Below are 21,380 nucleotides of genomic sequence, written 5' to 3'. Positions count from 1 at the left end.
AATCGACGTACTGGTTCCCTGGTTCCACCTCGTTTTCCCAGCAATCTGGGTCGCTCTGAACAGACATGCTCTCCAGGTCGCGCGTCGCGCAACTGAGGATAGAACCCCAGTCGTCGTCGCTCTCGCTCAGAGACAGGAGGCAGCCGTGCCAGGGGTCTGAGGCTCGAGCATCGAGGCTCGCTGGAGGAGCCGCGACGGGCCGCTCGTCGCCGCGATCTAAGGCGCCTCTCATACTGCTGCGAATCCCGTGGGCAATGTCGCCCAGGTAGGCGTAAGGCGGGTCGTTCGGAGACGACTCCGCGTTGCCTAGGCGGGCAGCGAACCACGAGTCGCGTGCCTCGATCGCGCTCTTCACCGTACAGGGAACGACGTTTAGGGCCATGAAGAAAGGCAGCTGAGCCGTGAGCTCGGGCACGTACAGCTGTGCCGCGCGCAGCACGGTTCGAGCATCGAGCAATCCCTCAAACACGATCAGCATGGCTCTCACGATGCTGCGGTCGTTGTACCCGTGGACAGAGTAGCGGCAAGACGGGTCTGGGCCGACGTCGTCCTCTCCCCAGTCTCCTGTCGTGGCGCGTCGGTCGATCTTCAGTTCCATGGCCGCACGCAAGTGCCTGTCTGCGTCCGTTCCTCCCGGGTTGCGAGCCAGAACCTCGAGAGCGCTGGGACGAGAGTGCAGAGCGTTACCGTACACCAGCACGTACCACGCCGCAAAGTACAACAGACCCGCCACGGTGACTCTCACCGCGGACCGGCCGTCCGCCTCTACTCCTCGCCGACCCCGCTCTACTCCTCCAAGGTGACGAGGCGCAGAGAGTCTCAACCCGCTGGCCGCGAACGATAGCGCCAGGGTGGAATTCACAAGCGCGTCGGGTAAGCTTTCCCCTTCGGCCGCGAAGCACGGCAAAACGCCTCTCGCCAAAGCCTCTTGCATCGCCTCCTTTTCGCTCTCACTCGTCAACCCTGCGCGCGTCAAGAGGTCCAGGGGGCCCTCGAAATAACGTTCGTAATGCTCGCGCTCCACAGCGACCCACCCTCCGGAGGCGGTGGGCAGAGGCGAGTCTGGTCGCACGAGGTCCTTCACCCGTCGCCATCCTCGCGCCAACGTTTCTAGCGCGTAAGCGGGACTCGGAGACGCGGGCAGAGCCAGGGCCTTGAACAGCTTGTGGCAGGACCTTGTGGGGTTGACAAACACAGGCCAGAACAAGCTGGCGTCAGCCCTGAGCGAGCTGGGTCGAGGCACTTTTAGGCTCAGACGGTCGAGAGCGCACGGCGACACTTTGGGAAAGTGAAGCGCTATGGCGGCCGCTATCGCTTCGGGATCCTGAGCCCGGGCCTCGGTGTGACTGGGGATCTCCGCCAGGGCGACCGGGGTCCCGGAACCCGAGCGACGGAATGTCCTCGGTGCAGGGAGCTCGTACAGCACTTCTCCGGCGGGGGGGACCCGCATGTCCCGCTCCTCGAGGCGATCCCTCGGGTCGAGCCCAGGAGAGACGAAGCCAGTGTTCAGCGCTGCCGTCTCAAACAGTCTGGGGTCCGGCGACACGCTCGTCGTCAGGATGCCTTGTCCCCGGGCGTCCTGATCGTCGAGGAGCATGGGGAGATGATCGTTTGCGTACAGCACCACGATCTTTTCCAAATCCAGCGAGCCGTTTCGCTCGTAGGTTTGAAACGCGACGCAGTGCGCGGCCACCGAAAAAGCCCAAGCGTACATCGCAGCAGCCCCTCCGTGCTGGCGCGTCTCGCAAGCCGGCAAATCCTCTTCTCCTTCCCCGTTCCCTCCTTCTTCTCCTCGTCTGGGGATTTCTCCTTCTCCTCCACCCCCATCTTCTGATTCTGCAAAGTTTTCCGATACGCAGCAGGCGCCCGAAAGGTCCGTCGCAGGGAACGCGGCTTGCTTCTCGAGCGGAAGGAGGGAATGAACGACCCAGCACAGTTGAATCACGGCCTCGTTGCGGACCAGCCAGTCGCGTTCCCGAGAAGCCTCGACCGCAGCGCACTCCATGAGAAATGCGCAATGGGTAAAAATCACCCGACGGCACTCGGAGCACGACAGCTCCAGCATGGAGCTTTCGCAGCGCCGCACCGCCTGCACAGCGGACCAAGGGGTGTATCCGCAGAGCCTCATCTCCCTCACAATGGCCCGAGCCACGACGCCAAGGTCCTTCGCCTCCCCCGGCTTGCAACAAGGACAAGTCGGGTGGCCCACGAACCTCATCTCACTGTCTGGCGAGCGCGGGACCTCGCGAGCGTCGTAGAACTCCTGAGCCCAGCCCGGTTTCAGTTCGTTGCAGGTGCCACAGTTCCGTTTGCGCATAACGAGCCAGTCAGATCTCAAGATCTTGTGAAGAACCGGCGCGAAAGCCACATCGACGAAAAAGGGCCCGAACATCTCGATCCCGACGGTTGCGTGTTCGCCCCGCCTGAGCCACTTGCTGGCGAGGTGCAGCAGGCCATCGTCATTTTTCTGCTCGAGCACAAATCGTTTCAGGTCGGGCAGGTGAGAGCAGACGTGAGCTGCGCTTCGCAACCGGCCGAGTGCCGCCGCACACTGGTCCACCTCTGACAGCCAGGTTCCGTATTCCGCCGCGTCTCTCAGGTGGACGCTGCCACGGATCGAGGCGAGGCAGTTCCGCACCGTGTAGTAATGCGCGGTCTCGTCCCCGTCCTCCGGGTCGATGCCGCGACCGTCCCTTGTCTCATGCAAAAGCACGTAGGGGACCATGCTGCCGGAAGAAGCCTCCTCGAAAGTGACCGGCCTGACCGAAATGGAAGCCGGGACCCCGTCAGATTCCTGGTGCGCTGGCTGGTACACCAATGCCCTGCGCAGGGAGCGCGCGGAGGAGCAATGCGGACAAGAGTCAATCAGACCGTCAGGTTCAGCGTCGACACCGCCGATCGTCAAGTAATCGCAGTCGACGTCCATGGTGAGGGGGATGGCGAGTTCGGCCCGTCGCCCTCCGCGTTAAGTATCTTACCGCGTCCCGTCCCACCCCCGTACGCGCACCTTCAGAACGCGGAGTAGGAGCTGGCGGCCTCGAGCTGGCGTATCGACGCTCGGGCCTCCGCGAGCTCGCCGCGTGCCCTGCTCAGGCTGAGCTCCAGAGAACCTTCGTTCCTCACGACCTTTCTCAACTGAGAGATCAGCAGGGATCTCTCGTAAAGCAGGCTCTTGACGGAGATGTCGCCGATGCCGATTAGGCTCTCGAGAACCGCCAGGTCGCTCCTGATGTCAAAGTAGGCATCGTTCGAGTGAAAATCCCAGCTCCACATGCCGGAGCCCGCCTCGTCGAGACGCTCGCGCACGTTCTCCACGTGCCCTATGAGGACCCTGTCCCGACCCTCTGAGCTCTGAGGTCTGGCTCTGGACAGTTCGAGGTCCAGCATCCTGAGCGTCCGGGCGCACTCGTCCCCGACGCGCCTGGGCACCAGCGAAGATGCCTTGACGAGCAAGCGACCCACATACGCTCTCGCCTCGCTCCACGGCTCACCGTGGCTCACCCCGGGCCTGTCCCGCACGATTTCCACAAACTCCAGTGGCGTGACATCCCTGGAAATCTTGGCGCACATCCCCCTCCACACCTCCATGTACCTCACGTACAGGTCGGTGTAGCGCTCCAGGATCATCCGCAGCGCCTCGCCGTCCGTGTAGCAGGAGTTCAGCGCTTCGCACACGGTCGCCGCCGCCGCAGACTCTCGACAGGACTCTCGACAGGACTCTCCCCGCCTGGATTCCCCGAGCGCGCGCTCGTGAGTCCTCCTCGCAGAGAGGCGGACCATTTCTCGGACCAGGTTGTTACGGCCCAGCGCGGCCTGAACCATGAAGTGCAGGCGTTCGTCGCCCGTGTCGACCCTGAGCTCGGGATACCTCTCCAGCACGGTCCTGAAGCCCAACATGAGCTCGGACACCGTTTTCGTGTAGCAGCCCAAGGTCCTTCTGTAGCTCTCAGCAGCGGACTTGCAGTGGGCGTCGTAGGCTTCGCACTTGAGGCACCGGGCGGGCCCGCACGGAGGATCTCCCGGACCGAGGCGTCCGTCGCTCAGAGAGTCTTCGCGCCAGCGTCTTTCCCGTCTCACGGGTACCCAGGAAATGCTGTATTCGCGTTCGTCCCCGGGTTCGCCCTCGGGTTCGCCTTCGCTTCCTTGAGAGAGCACAGACATGCTCTCTTCGCTTTCGCAGCGCCTCAAGTTCACTAAGCACCTCTCGGACGGAGAATCCAGATCGAACGACTCGTCCTCTGTGTTCATTTCGACCTCCTCCGGTGCGGACCATCCGGTTCTGCTCTCTCTGCGCTCCCCTCCGCTAGTCTCACGCTCCGTTCGTTCGATCTTCCTCCAAGCGGCAGCCCTTTCCTCATACCTCCGAAACGCAGACTCCACGGCCTGGAACAGCGTCGTGCGCTGCGATCCGCCAGCATGTCCGGCGGCCCGGCTCCACGCGGAGCAGAAAGATGGGGCCGCGCCCGTGTCCATGGGGTAGAAGTGTTCGAGAGCAGCTCCCTCGAAGCCCGTTCGCCTCCGAAAATTTCGGGAGGAGGCCGTTCGGGGCCCCCCGTCCGCATGTGTGATAAGTACATCCGCTACGTGTACGCATGCCTCCGCGCCGGCAAGGCAGAACTCTCGGAAGACGAGCTGGCCTACCTGTTTGGGACGCGGGGCCGAAACCTGCGAGCCCGCCTCCATCCGCAGTGGCTCGAGGGCTACCGGTCGAGGTGCCGCGACGCGTACGAGCGGGAACGTCGGCGGCGCCTGCGGCCTAGCCCCCTGAGCATCTCGAACGCTTCGTCGCTCTACGCTGCGAGGCTGGGTGACGGTGCGCTGATCACCGCCGACGAGGATGGAAGACTGCTGAGCATCCAGCGATTCGCGGAGCCCCGTCCTCCCAGGAGGCTGCGGCCCGCAGACAGCGCGTTCGCCGTGTTCAGGGAGACCCTGTCTGTGTTCTCGGACGTGGCCTTCAGGGCGCTCGCAGGCGGTGGGGCCGAGCCCGCTTTGGTGATCTCGAAGCGCTCAGAGATCGAATCGGGCGGCTCTTCCCACTGGTGGCCAGAAACGAGCGTGGGCTACGAGGTCGAGGAGAGGGACGTGAGCGGAGCCGAGGTCGTCCCGGGTATCATCTACGCTTCAGATGGCCTGTCGCTCTACCAGGTGGTGTCTTCTTGGAAGGCTCGCGTTTGCCTCGTCTTCTCGCCCGACTGCCGCGAGGAGGTTGTCCGCACGCTCTGCGCCCTTGCCTTGGGCGACTGCGGGCTGGGGACGCGGTTCGCCCTGCGGTGCGTGCTACCCGGAGAAGGCGACCGCGCGTTCGACCTGAGGGAACTGGAGCCGAAAGATCCTTGGTTCCCGGGGCCCGCGCTAGGCCCCGGCGCCAGCGGGAGGCAGGGATTTCTACGGGAACTGGACGGAACGGCGGAAAGTCGCCACGGCGCATTCTCCGGCCTTGCGGCTCTGAGGGAGGTGATCTCCACGCCACTGGCGTTCTCGGTGCTCGCCGAGAACGACCACGTCGCCGTGCTGAGGCACCTTCTCAGGGATGCTCTGGTGATCGTGCCCAAGTCGAGTCCGAACGCCAGAAGGGGCACGGGCCGCCAGGACATTGCAGGTGTGAGCAGAGGCGGGAAGACGACAGCACGGGAAACCCGGGAGGCCGAAAGCAAAAGCGAGAGCAGATTGAGGACGAGGACAGCTGCGGAAGGCCCGAGCGGACGGCTCACCGAATGGTTTCCCAGCGGGCACTCTGTGCTGGAGATCGAGACAGGCGCGCCAGGGGCGCCCCGCCTGCTGATATCCTCGCCGAAGGTCGTCCGAGGGAACTCTAGATCACCGTCTGCAAGCAGGACGCCCACGTTGCGTGTCTACAGGACCCCTCGGTACAGCGGTGTCATGCCGCAGGGCTTCAGGTCAGAGGCGTACCTCTTCGATCGGGCCGTGTGTCTGATCCCCGGGGGCATGGACGTGATCGCTCCTCCTCAGCTCGACGGCGCGAGCTGCGCGGCAGTGCTGTACGCGCTGGAAGTCTTCGCGAAGCTGGCGGGCCCAGACGTACCGACGAGCCTATGGTTCTCGGGGCCCTTGGAGTGGACAGAGGCGCGGGCACTGGTCCTTTCTTACCTACGCATGGAAAACGCGGGCTTCGAACGAGGTTCCAGGGAAAGCAGCATTCGCTTCGAGGCGAGCGACTGCTCCATTCTGTCGAAGCTCAAGCAGATCGTGTCAGAGCACGTACCTGGCACCTGTCCTCGCCTAGCGAGTCTTGGGCCGTCCGAGTCGCCCGAGCGCCCGATGCACGAGGATTTGGATGGGGACCTGGCTCTGCTGCGGGGCACCCCGAGCAGGGCGCCGCTCTCGGACGCCAGGGGCATCAAAGAGGCAGATCCGCCGGCCCGCGTGGATTCTCCGTCGATCTGCGAGAGGACCACGGGCCACATCGTCCTTTTCGGGAGGGGGCTCGGGCCGAGCTCTCGTTTCAAGTGGGTCACGATAGGCATACGCACGCTGGGGCCCGCCGACTTGAACATACTGAGGGTCTGCGGGGTGTTTCACTCGAGACGCGGCCGTCACAGGGCCCTCCTGAAGATTCCCGACACGCAGGGCGTGCGCCCGGGCTCCCGCGCATCAGGTGGCGCCCGTTGCACGAGGCTCACCGAGGACTTGCGCGAGATCGCCGCCTCCTCGACTATCCCGCCGCCCGACTGCTACTTTCAGCTGAATTACGCCCCGGAGACAGGGAGGGAACGTATCTGGAGCCGCTCCGGCCACGAACTGGAGCGCTTCCCGCTCACAGCAGACGCCGCGTCCAGCCTGGAACGGGCCGTGCGCAGCGATCAGGCCAGGGGTTACGAGGAGCGCAGGCTGTCGCGCATTTTCAGATCTTCCCGCCGGACGGCCGGGCGTTGCGAGCTGGAGCTGGCCGTAGACGAGCCTTTCGCTCGAGGCCCGTGTGGAGGAGAGCCCCCACACACGCGTTCGTGGCTCAGGTCGCCGGCGGCGGACCGACAGTGCCACAGCGCCATCGGGGACGGAGAGTTCTTCCCCACGGTCGAGGTGGCGAGGGCCGAGAAGGAGTCGAGCGGGAGCGTCTCGGAGGACGCCCTCTCCCATCCCCTGCGTGAATACAACCTGAACCTGGCGGCGAACGCGCGCCCTAAGCGCTTCGCGCTGGACAGGGCCGACAGGTGCCCCGGAGAGTGCGGCTCTGCGTACGAAGCCTGCCTGGATGAGGCTGTGATGCTGGGCCACTGCGCGAGAGTCCTGGCGACGAGGGGGGCAGAGAAGGACTTTGACGTGAGCGCCTGCCTGACTCGCTTCTACAGAGCCGTGCACCCTTGCGTGCCAGAGATGAGCCGGGGTGACGTGATGCTCGACTACGAGTTCGTCCTGCACGGACAGGGCCTTCTGCCCCCGGCGCACGCTCTCCTGGGCCACCTGGCCGAGAGCTGCAGACTGACCTGCCACCCGGCCTGCAAGCTGTTCACGCTGAGCAGGCACAGGGGTGCGTCTGCCTGGACCAGGGGAACGGACGCAGAGGTCCGCCACTCGCGCAGCCTCAGGGTCAACACAATCGGAGCCTTCCTCTGCTCCCGGGACCACAGGCTGGCTCCGCTCCTGGCCAGGTGCTGCGAGCCCAGACCCCTGAGCGCTTCCGAGCTCTGCCCCGGGAGCGAGCTGCTGCCTCGGGGGGATGAGGAAGACCTCCTCCTGAGGGCGTACTCTGAGACGCTGGGACCCGCGCTGGTGTTCGAGAGGGTCGAGACCTTCCCGGGCAGAGTTTCGACGAGCCTGGGGGACTGGAGCTTTCTTAGGCTGGCGAGCGAAGGGGCCTCGAGACCCGAGTCGACGGCGTCCGCCAGACGCCCCGGCATGTCCGTGATAGACGGGCACACGGTGGCGTTCGCTTCTGAGTCTCCCCTGTTCTACCTGAGGGGCAAAGGCCCATTGGTTCAGAGGCTGGAGTCCGTGGCCGTGGTCGCGGAGAACTGTTCGCTGTTCCGGACCGACGCGGTGACGAACGAAGACCCCGCGTGGCCTGCTCCCGAGCCGCTCGAGGCCAGGGCACGCATCAAGTGCCTGGACAAAGCGTCCGCCATCGACAAGATGTTCATGCGTCGGGGGCGCAGGGATCCGTTGGAGGGCTACGCCACGAGCGAGAGCTCCTGGGAAAGACTGAAGGACGCTCTGTGGACTTTTGCCAAAGTCCCGGCCGAGACCTCGCGCCCGAGCGACTGGGAGTGGGCGTCGTAGGCTTCGCACTTGAGGCACCGGGCGGGCCCGCACGGAGGATCTCCCGGACCGAGGCGTCCGTCGCTCAGAGAGTCTTCGCGCCAGCGTCTTTCCCGTCTCACGGGTACCCAGGAAATGCTGTATTCGCGTTCGTCCCCGGGTTCGCCCTCGGGTTCGCCTTCGCTTCCTTGAGAGAGCACAGACATGCTCTCTTCGCTTTCGCAGCGCCTCAAGTTCACTAAGGACCTCTCGGACGGAGAATCCAGATCGAACGACTCGTCCTCTGTGTTCATTTCGACCTCCTCCGGTGCGGACCATCCGGTTCTGCTCTCTCTGCGCTCCCCTCCGCTAGTCTCACGCTCCGTTCGTTCGATCTTCCTCCAAGCGGCAGCCCTTTCCTCATACCTCCGAAACGCAGACTCCACGGCCTGGAACAGCGTCGTGCGCTGCGATCCGCCAGCATGTCCGGCGGCCCGGCTCCACGCGGAGCAGAAAGATGGGGCCGCGCCCGTGTCCATGGGGTAGAAGTGTTCGAGAGCAGCTCCCTCGAAGCCCGTTCGCCTCCGAAAATTTCGGGAGGAGGCCGTTCGGGGCCCCCCGTCCGCATGTGTGATAAGTACATCCGCTACGTGTACGCATGCCTCCGCGCCGGCAAGGCAGAACTCTCGGAAGACGAGCTGGCCTACCTGTTTGGGACGCGGGGCCGAAACCTGCGAGCCCGCCTCCATCCGCAGTGGCTCGAGGGCTACCGGTCGAGGTGCCGCGACGCGTACGAGCGGGAACGTCGGCGGCGCCTGCGGCCTAGCCCCCTGAGCATCTCGAACGCTTCGTCGCTCTACGCTGCGAGGCTGGGTGACGGTGCGCTGATCACCGCCGACGAGGATGGAAGACTGCTGAGCATCCAGCGATTCGCGGAGCCCCGTCCTCCCAGGAGGCTGCGGCCCGCAGACAGCGCGTTCGCCGTGTTCAGGGAGACCCTGTCTGTGTTCTCGGACGTGGCCTTCAGGGCGCTCGCAGGCGGTGGGGCCGAGCCCGCTTTGGTGATCTCGAAGCGCTCAGAGATCGAATCGGGCGGCTCTTCCCACTGGTGGCCAGAAACGAGCGTGGGCTACGAGGTCGAGGAGAGGGACGTGAGCGGAGCCGAGGTCGTCCCGGGTATCATCTACGCTTCAGATGGCCTGTCGCTCTACCAGGTGGTGTCTTCTTGGAAGGCTCGCGTTTGCCTCGTCTTCTCGCCCGACTGCCGCGAGGAGGTTGTCCGCACGCTCTGCGCCCTTGCCTTGGGCAACTGCGGGCTGGGGACGCGGTTCGCCCTGCGGTGCGTGCTACCCGGAGAAGGCGACCGCGCGTTCGACCTGAGGGAACTGGAGCCGAAAGATCCTTGGTTCCCGGGGCCCGCGCTAGGCCCCGGCGCCAGCGGGAGGCAGGGATTTCTACGGGAACTGGACGGAACGGCGGAAAGTCGCCACGGCGCATTCTCCGGCCTTGCGGCTCTGAGGGAGGTGATCTCCACGCCACTGGCGTTCTCGGTGCTCGCCGAGAACGACCACGTCGCCGTGCTGAGGCACCTTCTCAGGGATGCTCTGGTGATCGTGCCCAAGTCGAGTCCGAACGCCAGAAGGGGCACGGGCCGCCAGGACATTGCAGGTGTGAGCAGAGGCGGGAAGACGACAGCACGGGAAACCCGGGAGGCCGAAAGCAAAAGCGAGAGCAGATTGAGGACGAGGACAGCTGCGGAAGGCCCGAGCGGACGGCTCACCGAATGGTTTCCCAGCGGGCACTCTGTGCTGGAGATCGAGACAGGCGCGCCAGGGGCGCCCCGCCTGCTGATATCCTCGCCGAAGGTCGTCCGAGGGAACTCTAGATCACCGTCTGCAAGCAGGACGCCCACGTTGCGTGTCTACAGGACCCCTCGGTACAGCGGTGTCATGCCGCAGGGCTTCAGGTCAGAGGCGTACCTCTTCGATCGGGCCGTGTGTCTGATCCCCGGGGGCATGGACGTGATCGCTCCTCCTCAGCTCGACGGCGCGAGCTGCGCGGCAGTGCTGTACGCGCTGGAAGTCTTCGCGAAGCTGGCGGGCCCAGACGTACCGACGAGCCTATGGTTCTCGGGGCCCTTGGAGTGGACAGAGGCGCGGGCACTGGTCCTTTCTTACCTACGCATGGAAAACGCGGGCTTCGAACGAGGTTCCAGGGAAAGCAGCATTCGCTTCGAGGCGAGCGACTGCTCCATTCTGTCGAAGCTCAAGCAGATCGTGTCAGAGCACGTACCTGGCACCTGTCCTCGCCTAGCGAGTCTTGGGCCGTCCGAGTCGCCCGAGCGCCCGATGCACGAGGATTTGGATGGGGACCTGGCTCTGCTGCGGGGCACCCCGAGCAGGGCGCCGCTCTCGGACGCCAGGGGCATCAAAGAGGCAGATCCGCCGGCCCGCGTGGATTCTCCGTCGATCTGCGAGAGGACCACGGGCCACATCGTCCTTTTCGGGAGGGGGCTCGGGCCGAGCTCTCGTTTCAAGTGGGTCACGATAGGCATACGCACGCTGGGGCCCGCCGACTTGAACATACTGAGGGTCTGCGGGGTGTTTCACTCGAGACGCGGCCGTCACAGGGCCCTCCTGAAGATTCCCGACACGCAGGGCGTGCGCCCGGGCTCCCGCGCATCAGGTGGCGCCCGTTGCACGAGGCTCACCGAGGACTTGCGCGAGATCGCCGCCTCCTCGACTATCCCGCCGCCCGACTGCTACTTTCAGCTGAATTACGCCCCGGAGACAGGGAGGGAACGTATCTGGAGCCGCTCCGGCCACGAACTGGAGCGCTTCCCGCTCACAGCAGACGCCGCGTCCAGCCTGGAACGGGCCGTGCGCAGCGATCAGGCCAGGGGTTACGAGGAGCGCAGGCTGTCGCGCATTTTCAGATCTTCCCGCCGGACGGCCGGGCGTTGCGAGCTGGAGCTGGCCGTAGACGAGCCTTTCGCTCGAGGCCCGTGTGGAGGAGAGCCCCCACACACGCGTTCGTGGCTCAGGTCGCCGGCGGCGGACCGACAGTGCCACAGCGCCATCGGGGACGGAGAGTTCTTCCCCACGGTCGAGGTGGCGAGGGCCGAGAAGGAGTCGAGCGGGAGCGTCTCGGAGGACGCCCTCTCCCATCCCCTGCGTGAATACAACCTGAACCTGGCGGCGAACGCGCGCCCTAAGCGCTTCGCGCTGGACAGGGCCGACAGGTGCCCCGGAGAGTGCGGCTCTGCGTACGAAGCCTGCCTGGATGAGGCTGTGATGCTGGGCCACTGCGCGAGAGTCCTGGCGACGAGGGGGGCAGAGAAGGACTTTGACGTGAGCGCCTGCCTGACTCGCTTCTACAGAGCCGTGCACCCTTGCGTGCCAGAGATGAGCCGGGGTGACGTGATGCTCGACTACGAGTTCGTCCTGCACGGACAGGGCCTTCTGCCCCCGGCGCACGCTCTCCTGGGCCACCTGGCCGAGAGCTGCAGACTGACCTGCCACCCGGCCTGCAAGCTGTTCACGCTGAGCAGGCACAGGGGTGCGTCTGCCTGGACCAGGGGAACGGACGCAGAGGTCCGCCACTCGCGCAGCCTCAGGGTCAACACAATCGGAGCCTTCCTCTGCTCCCGGGACCACAGGCTGGCTCCGCTCCTGGCCAGGTGCTGCGAGCCCAGACCCCTGAGCGCTTCCGAGCTCTGCCCCGGGAGCGAGCTGCTGCCTCGGGGGGATGAGGAAGACCTCCTCCTGAGGGCGTACTCTGAGACGCTGGGACCCGCGCTGGTGTTCGAGAGGGTCGAGACCTTCCCGGGCAGAGTTTCGACGAGCCTGGGGGACTGGAGCTTTCTTAGGCTGGCGAGCGAAGGGGCCTCGAGACCCGAGTCGACGGCGTCCGCCAGACGCCCCGGCATGTCCGTGATAGACGGGCACACGGTGGCGTTCGCTTCTGAGTCTCCCCTGTTCTACCTGAGGGGCAAAGGCCCATTGGTTCAGAGGCTGGAGTCCGTGGCCGTGGTCGCGGAGAACTGTTCGCTGTTCCGGACCGACGCGCTGACGAACGAAGACCCCGCGTGGCCTGCTCCCGAGCCGCTCGAGGCCAGGGCACGCATCAAGTGCCTGGACAAAGCGTCCGCCATCGACAAGATGTTCATGCGTCGGGGGCGCAGGGATCCGTTGGAGGGCTACGCCACGAGCGAGAGCTCCTGGGAAAGACTGAAGGACGCTCTGTGGACTTTTGCCAAAGTCCCGGCCGAGACCTCGCGCCCGAGCGACTGGGAGCGAGACTACCCGGTGTCCCGGAGCTCCAGGTCCGCGGGCCCGGAGGGCGCAGGGGTCGAGATCGTCAGATGGCTCTGCGGGGCTCCGCCGGAGGAGTTCACGCACCACGGCCGCCCCGGCGAGGGCCTCGGGCGTGTGGAGATGGCAGACGGGCACGCCAGGGCCCTGAACCCAAGAGAGTGGAGAGGGTTCGACGTGCTGCGATCGCGCGTTTTGACGTGCCCCTCGGAAAGAAGGTGGACCAGAGGCCTCTGCGTCGTCACGAATAGAGGCACCAGTCGGTTTCAGCGCGAATCTCGCATGCCCATCTCCAGCCTGATCGAAATAGCGGAGCCCGGAAGGTGGTACGCGAAGCCGGTTCCCGAGGACGACGGCCGCGAGCCGGAGGCCGACGGCGAAGAGGAGCTCGAGAGCTGGAGCTTTCGGGCCGAGGTGAGCTCGGCCGGAGAGTTCGCCGACTCGCTCGCGAGAGCCATGCTCTCGGGGAACACTCACGCAGAGCTGGAGATCAGATGCTCGAGACGCGGTCTGTACGGTTACCTGCAGCGCGCGGTGGCTTGGTTCGCGGGAGCCACGGGCCCCTTCAGGAGTCGCGCCGTAACTGTGTACACCCCGGAGGCAGACTCGCAGACTTTCGCCTGTCGCTGGACCCACGCGCTGCCGAGGGACTTGGACGTGCTGAGGAGCAGAAGGACGGGGTACCTGGTGTCACGTCCGGACGGCCCGCGGGAGGACGATGCTATCGCGCTTCTGGTCGAAAGGTCCAAAGGGGTCATACCGGTGAGACACTCTGGCAACTTGGTGCTGCATTCCGAGCCCAGGACCCTAAGGGCCGCAGCGATACGGGGCGATCCCGGCCTGCACGTGCTCGTCAGCGCACCCGAGGACGCCGAACCATCGGAGGAGCAGCAGGAGACTCTGCGAATGCGCAACAAAGATTCGCTCATGGCCTTCTGCGAAATGAACGGAGTGCCTGGGGGGATACGAGGCCCCGAGACCTGGAAGGACCCCTCGCCGTGGTCAAAGAGACAGCCAGGATCGTTTTGCTCAAAGGTGGCCGAGCTGAAGTTCAGGTGGGAGTCGGGAACCGAAGCGCCGCTTGAAGCGCCAGCTCGAGGACCTTGCGAATGGCTTCCCCGTCTACGTTCGAGCCCTCCGAGATGGCAGAGGAGCCCAGACGGTCGACTCGTGCTCAAGCGAGACAGGTTTTGGCATTCGGTGGACACAAAGGCGTCGCTCGTCGAGATGAGGCGCCGAGCTGCCTCCCTGACGCTCAATGCAGAGGCGGGAAATGCACAGGTGCAGACCGAGAGAGCTGAAAACGATGAAGACGAACGGGTAGAAGAGGAGGAGGATGAAGAAGAAGAAGAAGAAGACCAAGATCTAGAAGGGGTAGCTGTGGATGAAGGAGAAGAAGGAGACCCTGCGGTACCAACGCCCGCGCCCCTGAGAGTAAAGTGCGACTTTCGAGAGAGAGGCCTTTCGAGTATCCTCACGTTGAACTCTCGACTGGAAATCGAATTGGTTCCAGACGTCCCTGCCGTGGAGGGCCACGTTTTTTTCGCACCCGCTCCCAACCCGGCCTGGAAAAGGCATTTCGATCTGACGGAAAGAGGCAAGCTCGTACGCTATTACAGACCCTGTTCGTTTTCACCCCTGACGTATCACGTTCACACCGTTTTGACGTTCGGCTGCGGCCTCAGGCCAGTGTTTGAGCACGGATCGGCAGACCCGGCGGGGGATAAGATCTTGGACCTGGTCCTTTGCGCTCTGGCGCTGGGCAACGTGCTATCGACGGACGCGCCCCCGGGACTGTTCGGTGTCACGCTGGTGGTGCGCGGAGGCAGAGGGGAGATGCTGAAGCGCGCCCGAGAGCTCTCCCGTTGCGTGATCGTGACGAAGGCAGGGGCCTACGAGTTCGAAGAACTGCCCGAGAGATTGGACCGCGAGTTGGCCGCATCGCCGTCCTCGTCGAGCTACGGGGCGCGACCCGTCTACGGCGAACCCAGGCGGTTCCTCTCAGAGAGCGGAGCGGCCACGTTCGCTCAACTAACAACCCTCTGGCCTCAGGCGGGGCTCAGGTCAGACGTGAAGCACCCGTCGTGTTCGGGGGACCCGCGATGGATAGGACTCATGGTTTGTCTGGCCGAGTGGCAAGGTCACCGGCTCGTCGCGAACGCGCTGGTTCCGGGCGCCCTGGAAGCCCTGATGGCTCCAGAGATGAAGCGAGAGCCGTGACGGCTCGGAGGTCCGTGGCCGAGCTGTACGACAGAGCCTGTGCGGCGCGCCTGCTGGGCCACGCGGACGCAACGCTGCTAGAATTCGCGAGGACTTTCTCCGAGCCCCGCACGGCCGCCTCGACCCCAGCGGACCCGGGCGGAGAGCGAGTGAACGAGTTCACCCTGTGGCTCGCGGTGCGAGGCATAGAAGAAGGAGAAGCCATCGCCAGGCGGCCGGGCCAACCCCTCACGTTCTCCGAAGCCCTGGAGGTGTACGCGAGGCTGAGCAGGGAGTTCGGCACAATCTCGACCGAAGAGTCGTTGCTCGCGCTGGACTCTCTCAGGGACTTTTTCGCGTTGGTGCTGCGCTACCCAATGATTCCGAGGCTGGTCGCAGACACCAAGGAGTGCCCTGAGTGCTATTTCGAAACCGACATTACCCTGGACACTTGGGAAGAAACCAGGAGAATGTTTTCCTGCTGCCACTTCACGCTGAGGCACGAGGGCGCGGAGCCCCCCGTCGACCCGGACTCTGCCGCGTCGGCCGCGCTGGACTTGGGCAACAGCGAAGGCTTCGGGGAGGTGGCCGGGGCCAGGCCGAGCGGAGGCGCGTTTCCCGGGACGGAGCGGCCCGCGGAAGGTACGGGTGGTGGCCCGAGGTCCGTGAGGTTCCTCGAGCAGCTGGAGTCGATCAAGCGGCGGGACGAGATGGACAAACAGATAGCCCTAGGGAAAGAAGTGGTTCATCAGCTCCGATCGTACGTGCGCACGCTGGAGGAGCTGGAAGCCCCGAGGTACCTGAGCACCCATCCCGTGCGCTGGCTGCACCGCTTTTACGGTTCGCTGAACAGGAGCCGAGAAAGGGCCAGGCTCCTGGCGACGCGTTGCCCCGACCCGGCGAGGGAGGACTATCGCACGCGAGCGGGCCTCGAGGTGGAGCAGCTCAAGCTCTCTTTGGCCTCCGTTGCCTCAACGGGTACCAATGACAAACTGCTCTCATACGTGTGCATGGCCTCGCTGGACCCTGTCCGCAGATACACGGACAGGTACAACGGGACGGCCGAGAGGATCGTTCTGTTCAAGCACCTGGTGGCGTCGGGGCTGTCGGTGGAGACCTCGTGGAGCCTGGTGAGGAGCGTGTCTCGGGTAGCGAAGGTTCCGCTGATCGGAGCGACTTTGAGCGAGGGAGTGGACAGACAGCTAAAACACACGACAAGACCCACGTCCTATAACAGAAAGATCGCTTCTCTGGTCTGGCTGTTCGCTCACATCACATCGTACTGCACACTGCGCAAGCTTCCTCATGGATACGTGCTCATGGGAGACTCGCCCGAGGAACTGTCTCGGGACGGGATCTACGTGTTTGATGACGACCACGTTGGATTCAGGCTGTCTGCGAGAGGACAAAGAGGATCGGACTCGGCCCAACCCGTGGCCTCAGCCCACGTGCCCTTCGAGCGCATCGCGGAACTGCTTGCGATGCGAGATCGCGTTTGTGAGATTTTTCGCCGATAGGCTGGCGAGGGCCAACCCAGAAAGCTCGTACGACGCTTTGGTGCGATTCGGACACGCGCCGTTGACCGCCCTGGTCAACCTCCAGTGGAAGAGGGAGGCGCTGCAGAAGCTCAAATCGGATCGTGCTCTGCGATTCTTAGAGCTGCCTCTGGAGAGCGCGGCCCTACGGGAGCAGGACGCGTCCGGCCACGTGGAGACGAGAGAGGCGAAACGCGCGAGGCGCAAAGGGGTGGAATGGAAGAGACCTCTGTGCTCCAAGCGAAAGAAAGGGAGGAAACTGAAAGAGAAGAGATATGGGGATGTCTAAGGCCCTCCTGTGTCTTTGTGCTGCTGTGGAACGTGTGCGAGTTGCTGGTTCTATGTTTGTTGTTTTGTTTTGTTTTTTGTTTCGTTGTCTTTCGTTTCATCGTTTCTTTGTATCATTGGGGTGACATGGTTGGGAAAATAAAGCCGATACACCAAACCTGAATTTGAACAAGCGCTGTTTTGTTTTTTTTCCGTTCTTTTCTTAAGGGGGGATGAAGGGGTAGAAAAGATGGCAAGGCATGCAAACCAACACATCAGACACATTTTCGTTGGAGATTTTATTGAAGGTAGCGTAGGTACAACACAGCAGAGAAACAACAGCCACGAGGTACAATGTTCAGCGTGAGATGCGAAGACATCGGACGAAAGGTAGCATGTCGTCATCCCACGCGGATTTGTCTGGATCGCTGCGACGAGGGCGACTCGTCGCTCACGCGGATTCTCTTCTCCTCGACCCTGCCTCTGTGGACCTCGTAAAAGCCCGCCGGAGAGGGCATCCCCCTTTTGCCTCGGGAGCGGCATCGGAGCGCGTTTCCATTTTCTCCGAGCGAGGCTCGGACTGGCTCGCGGCCCTTACTGTGGCCGGGAGGCATTTCAGCTCGCTGCTCTGACCCGATAGAGAAACGTAGTCGTCCAAGGCGGCCCTCACGACCAGTGGCAGGAGTCTACCCGGGTCGGCGTCGGCGAGCGCTCTCTGAAACTGAGGCCGTTTCACGTGCAGGTGGACGTTGGTAGAGAGCATGGACCACTGGTTGTGCCTGGCGAGGGTCTTGTCGAAAAACATGAGCACCAGGGTCCTGTTGTCGAACATTTCGCTCAGCACGGCGAGTTTTAAGTAAGGGAAGAAGCAAAGAGAGGCCATGATCACCAGAGTGTAAAAGCCGTCTCTCCTCGAGTGCTTGTCGCTTTGCTTGTTCACCATTTTCTTCACGAAGCGCTTGATCCTAGCTTCGGGTGAGCAGAAAAGGGTGGACACGGCGGCTGCGCTTTTGAGAGCGGCGTCCCTCACCGTTCCCAGATCTCCTAGGTCCGCTCGGACCCGCTCGCCGACGGTCCGGAACTCGATACAGCCCGCGAGCCTGAACACTCGAGAGGTCCATCGGCAGCGCTGCGACGGGACTTGACCCTCTCCGCGCTCAACGGTCCGGTACTCGTCTGCAAATTCCCGCGTGAGGATGGTGGAGAAAAGTGCAATCATGGCCGGCAGGCAGGATTTCAGCACCCGCGCCGATACGCCGCACTGGTCTTCGACCCACGGACCTCCGCGAGGTCCGCCCGTCCGCGGGTCAACTTCCAATGCTCCGTAGCCCACCGTCGCCTCCGTCCCAGAGTACCAGGGCCCCCTGAAGTCAGGGTCCTCCCTGCGAAATGCGGCTAGCCCCACCACGGGGCAGGAAAATTCCCCCGACGCCGAGGCGTAAGAAACTCGGGCGGCCATAGCCCGCACAAGGGCGCAGTCGAATCCCGAGCACGAGTGCTTGCTGAGGTGCGCTGAGCATACGTAACAGCCCGGGATGTATCGGTCGTCAAAAGCGCATTCCTCCTCCACGCAGTGGCTCACCCACTGCGGATCGTCTATTAATTCTGAAGGCCAGCGGTCCATCGGCGCTTCCCTTAGCGTCTCTCGATTCTCCTCCTCTCCCTTCGTATTTCCCTTAGCGTCTCTCGATTCTCCTCCTCTCCCTTCGTATTTCCTTTCTCTGTGTTCTTCTCCTTTCCCTTTTCTTTGTTCCTTATCAATTTTTATTGCCTCTCTTCACAGGCGAGCAGGGGACAGAGCGCCGACCTCATCCTGGTGGACGAAGTAGGCTTCGTGAATTCCAAGGTGCTTCTGGCCGTCCTGCCCAACATCGCGTTCAGAGGACGGAAACAGGTTCACATCACCAGCCACGTCAACAACACGCCTTGGCTGAACAAGGTCGCGGACATCCGCGACGACCGGGGAGGCCCTGCTTACCACGTGGTGTCTCAGAGTTTCAAATGCGCATACCACGAAAGGGATCCGGGGCTCACCTGCTGCTGCCTCGGCGTCTACTGCCCGCAACACATTTCGGTGGACGGGCAGCTCAAGGAGCTCATGAACATGGTCTCACCCAAGGGTTTCGAGAGCGAGGTCACAGGCAGCAGCAGCACTTCGTCCGAAGACATCAAGACCGACACCACAGTCCCGTTCGAGGCTTCCGTCATCAACAGGTTCCTGTCCAACAACTGTTGGGCCCTGGAAGACGTGGCCCGATCGATCGTGACCAGGGCTTACTTGTGTCTGGACCCAACCTTCGGGGGAGGTTCCAGGTCCTGCGCCGGAGTTTGTTGCGCCGTGGAGATCGCTGGAGGCAAGCTAGTGGTAGGTCTCCCGCCCACGATCGGCGCCTCCCTCCTCTGTCCCCCCTAAACCGGACACCAGAAGATCTCTAAAAACGTACCCGTAATCGGGAGCCGGCCCGGGAAGAGCTCGCTCCTCGGGCCCGGGCTTCACGTCCATCAGGGTGCAGATGTACGCGCTTACGCGGTTCTCGTCCTGCACGCTGAGGGAGGTCTCCGCATCTGGCACGGAGCACGAGATGAGCTCCAGGGCCTGTTCCCAGACCCCGCACTTGCAACTCCCCGCGCTATGCCCCGACAGCTCCATCAGCCAGCCCGTAATGGCGAGCGCCACCACCGTGTGCAGAGAGGCCACGTTCCGGGAGCTGGCCTTTACCAGGGCCAGGTACTTAAGGGGCCCGCCGCGCACAGACTCTGCAGAGGCGAAGGCAGAGAGAACCATCTCCTCATGCCCACGCCACTCATGCTGGCTCATGCAATCGTGCACAAAACGTCTCGGCACGCTGTTTCCGAGGGCAAGGGTCACTGCCTCCGAAAGCTCCACAGGGACGCGCGGGGCCGAAGCCAGAGCTTCTCGCCCCGAGTGCTCGTTCCTCGAACTCAGCACGTAATGAGAGACGAGCGAGTCTGTCACCAGTATTCTCGCGGGCGAGAACGACACCACCTGACTGTACGCCGTCCTCAGTTGCCCGATGTCCATCTCGACGAACAGGTCCATGTTGCGGCGGAACGAAGCGAGGGCTACCATGAACTCGTACCGGGAGAGCAGCAGCTCCCACGGCATGCGCATGAGGCTCAAGAGTTGTCTTCGAGCCCTGCGGCACGCGGGACAGAAAGACATGTTGACAAAGCGTAACCTTCGTCTTACTCGAAGGGTGATATTGCAACAAGTGATGATGATGATGATAATGATGACGATGATGATGATGATTAAGAAGCGGAATGTGATCGTGTTGAGCAGCCAGCGGTTTCCTATGTGCAATTCGTTTTTCGCCACAAAGTACCTAAACCTGCTTTCTCCCCCGTCTCTTTGCAGATCATGTCACTGGACGAGCTGGAGATACGTGACCTAGATCAAGTCACCAGGGTGTACGCGGCCCTTTTGAGCGCTCACGTCAGGCTGCTCAAAGTCCTTTTGCCCTCAGCGCACTGGAAAGAGGTGCCGGTGGTTGTGGTGTTTGAGCAAAACACCTACGTGAACGCGCTGGCCGACCTGAAGGAGCTGCTCGAACACGCTCTGGCACGCGCTGGCTTCAGGGTTCTCTTTTACAGCAAGTGGTCCCAGGTCAACTCCAGGTACATGCTGGGGAAACACGTCAGTGCCAAGACCAAACTGGCCATGGTGCTCAGCACCGTGTCCGCCATAGAGAGGGACGATCTGGGCTACTGCGAGTGCGTCATGTCCCTCGGCTGGGCCGTGCTGGCCGAGGCTGTGGGGAAGGGCAGAGCCGTGGAAGCCACCCTGGGCGTCTCTCGGGGCGCCGGCTCCAGCACGAGAACCGGCTCCTCCATGGCCGTGCACATGTACAGGAGGTCGAGGAGCGGTATCAATTTGGCCACGGACGCGACCGCTCGAGCTCTGGAGATCCGAGACACCATCTCCCTACCCGACAGCAGGTTGGCCGACAGGTTGCACGCAGAGCACGGGAAGCGGCTCTTGGGCAAACTGAGGGAGGAAATGGCTGCCGTCTCGATCAAGGAGTCAGCCAAGGGCGGCGGGGGGACCGTGGTCACCGGAGGCAAAAAGTCCAAGGGGGGCGAATACACCAGGGACGACGTGCTCTCCGCGTTTCTGCTCCTTTGCCACACAAGAGACGAGATTCACGGGGGAGAGAGCTCCGTGAGAATATGCGGAGAGGTTCATTGTACGTGAAATGCAGCTGTGTTTTGTTTTGTTTCACCTCAATAAAATGAAAAGGGAAAAGGCTCAAACGCTTGCTGTTGCCGGTGGTCACGTTTCTTTATTTCATTTTATGTCCCCCATTTCAAACTCCCGGCGTTAGGGTTTCGAACCCATGCTCCCCCTAAACCTTTCACTGCACGAGCGTCGGGAGCTCTCGACAAACCCAAGCACACTGGTTATCAGATAGCAGAACCTTTATTGAGTCTCATAAGATAAAGATGGTAGCGAAAATGTGAACAGACACACACACAGCAAGCAGAACTTCAATCGTCGTCTTCAAACACGACGCCTTTAGGCTCAGAGAAGAGGGGGAAGGAACCCGGATCGAACCAGTATCCTTCTTCGTCGATGGCCAGGCCCAGTCCTCGCATGTGGTCTACAACGTCTGGGTGGTGCCACCGGAGTGCTGGGTCGTAGCGATCATAATTTTCTATGCTGCTGTCTTCCTCATCGTCATCGGAGGAGCTGTAGATCTCGCTTCCCGATGAATCGGACGGGGGCTCGAAATCGATCCGCGGCTCTGCGATCCCAGGGTTCGACGAGAGCTGGAGGTAAAGGACGCTGTCCGGTTCGGCCTCGGTCTCCTCAAGGCCCGAATCGCCGTCATACTCCGAGCGGGCC

The 21,380-nt window shown here is 63.0% G+C and overlaps 1 protein-coding gene across 4 annotated transcripts in view; it reads left to right on the top strand.

Annotated features, from left to right (window-relative positions):
• Positions 1–20,788, top strand: part of LOC144996414 (uncharacterized) — a 37,082-nt gene extending 16,294 nt beyond the window's left edge. For all 4 annotated transcript variants that reach the window (XM_078955874.1, XM_078955875.1, XM_078955876.1 and 1 more), the window contains 2 exons: positions 18,297–18,878; positions 19,893–20,788. In XM_078955874.1, the coding sequence (XP_078812000.1) occupies positions 18,297–18,878; positions 19,893–20,729 (1,419 nt within the window). In that variant the 3' untranslated portion in view covers positions 20,730–20,788. The remainder of the gene's footprint in view (positions 1–18,296; positions 18,879–19,892) is intronic.
• The last annotated feature ends 592 nt before the right edge of the window (positions 20,789–21,380 follow it).

The sequence above is a fragment of the Oryzias latipes genome, chromosome 12 (assembly GCF_053564925.1).
Source record: "Oryzias latipes strain Hd-rR chromosome 12, Olatipes_Hd-rR_3.1".
Classification (NCBI taxonomy): Eukaryota; Metazoa; Chordata; class Actinopteri; order Beloniformes; family Adrianichthyidae; genus Oryzias; species Oryzias latipes.
This window is presented reverse-complemented; position numbering and strand designations above follow the sequence as displayed.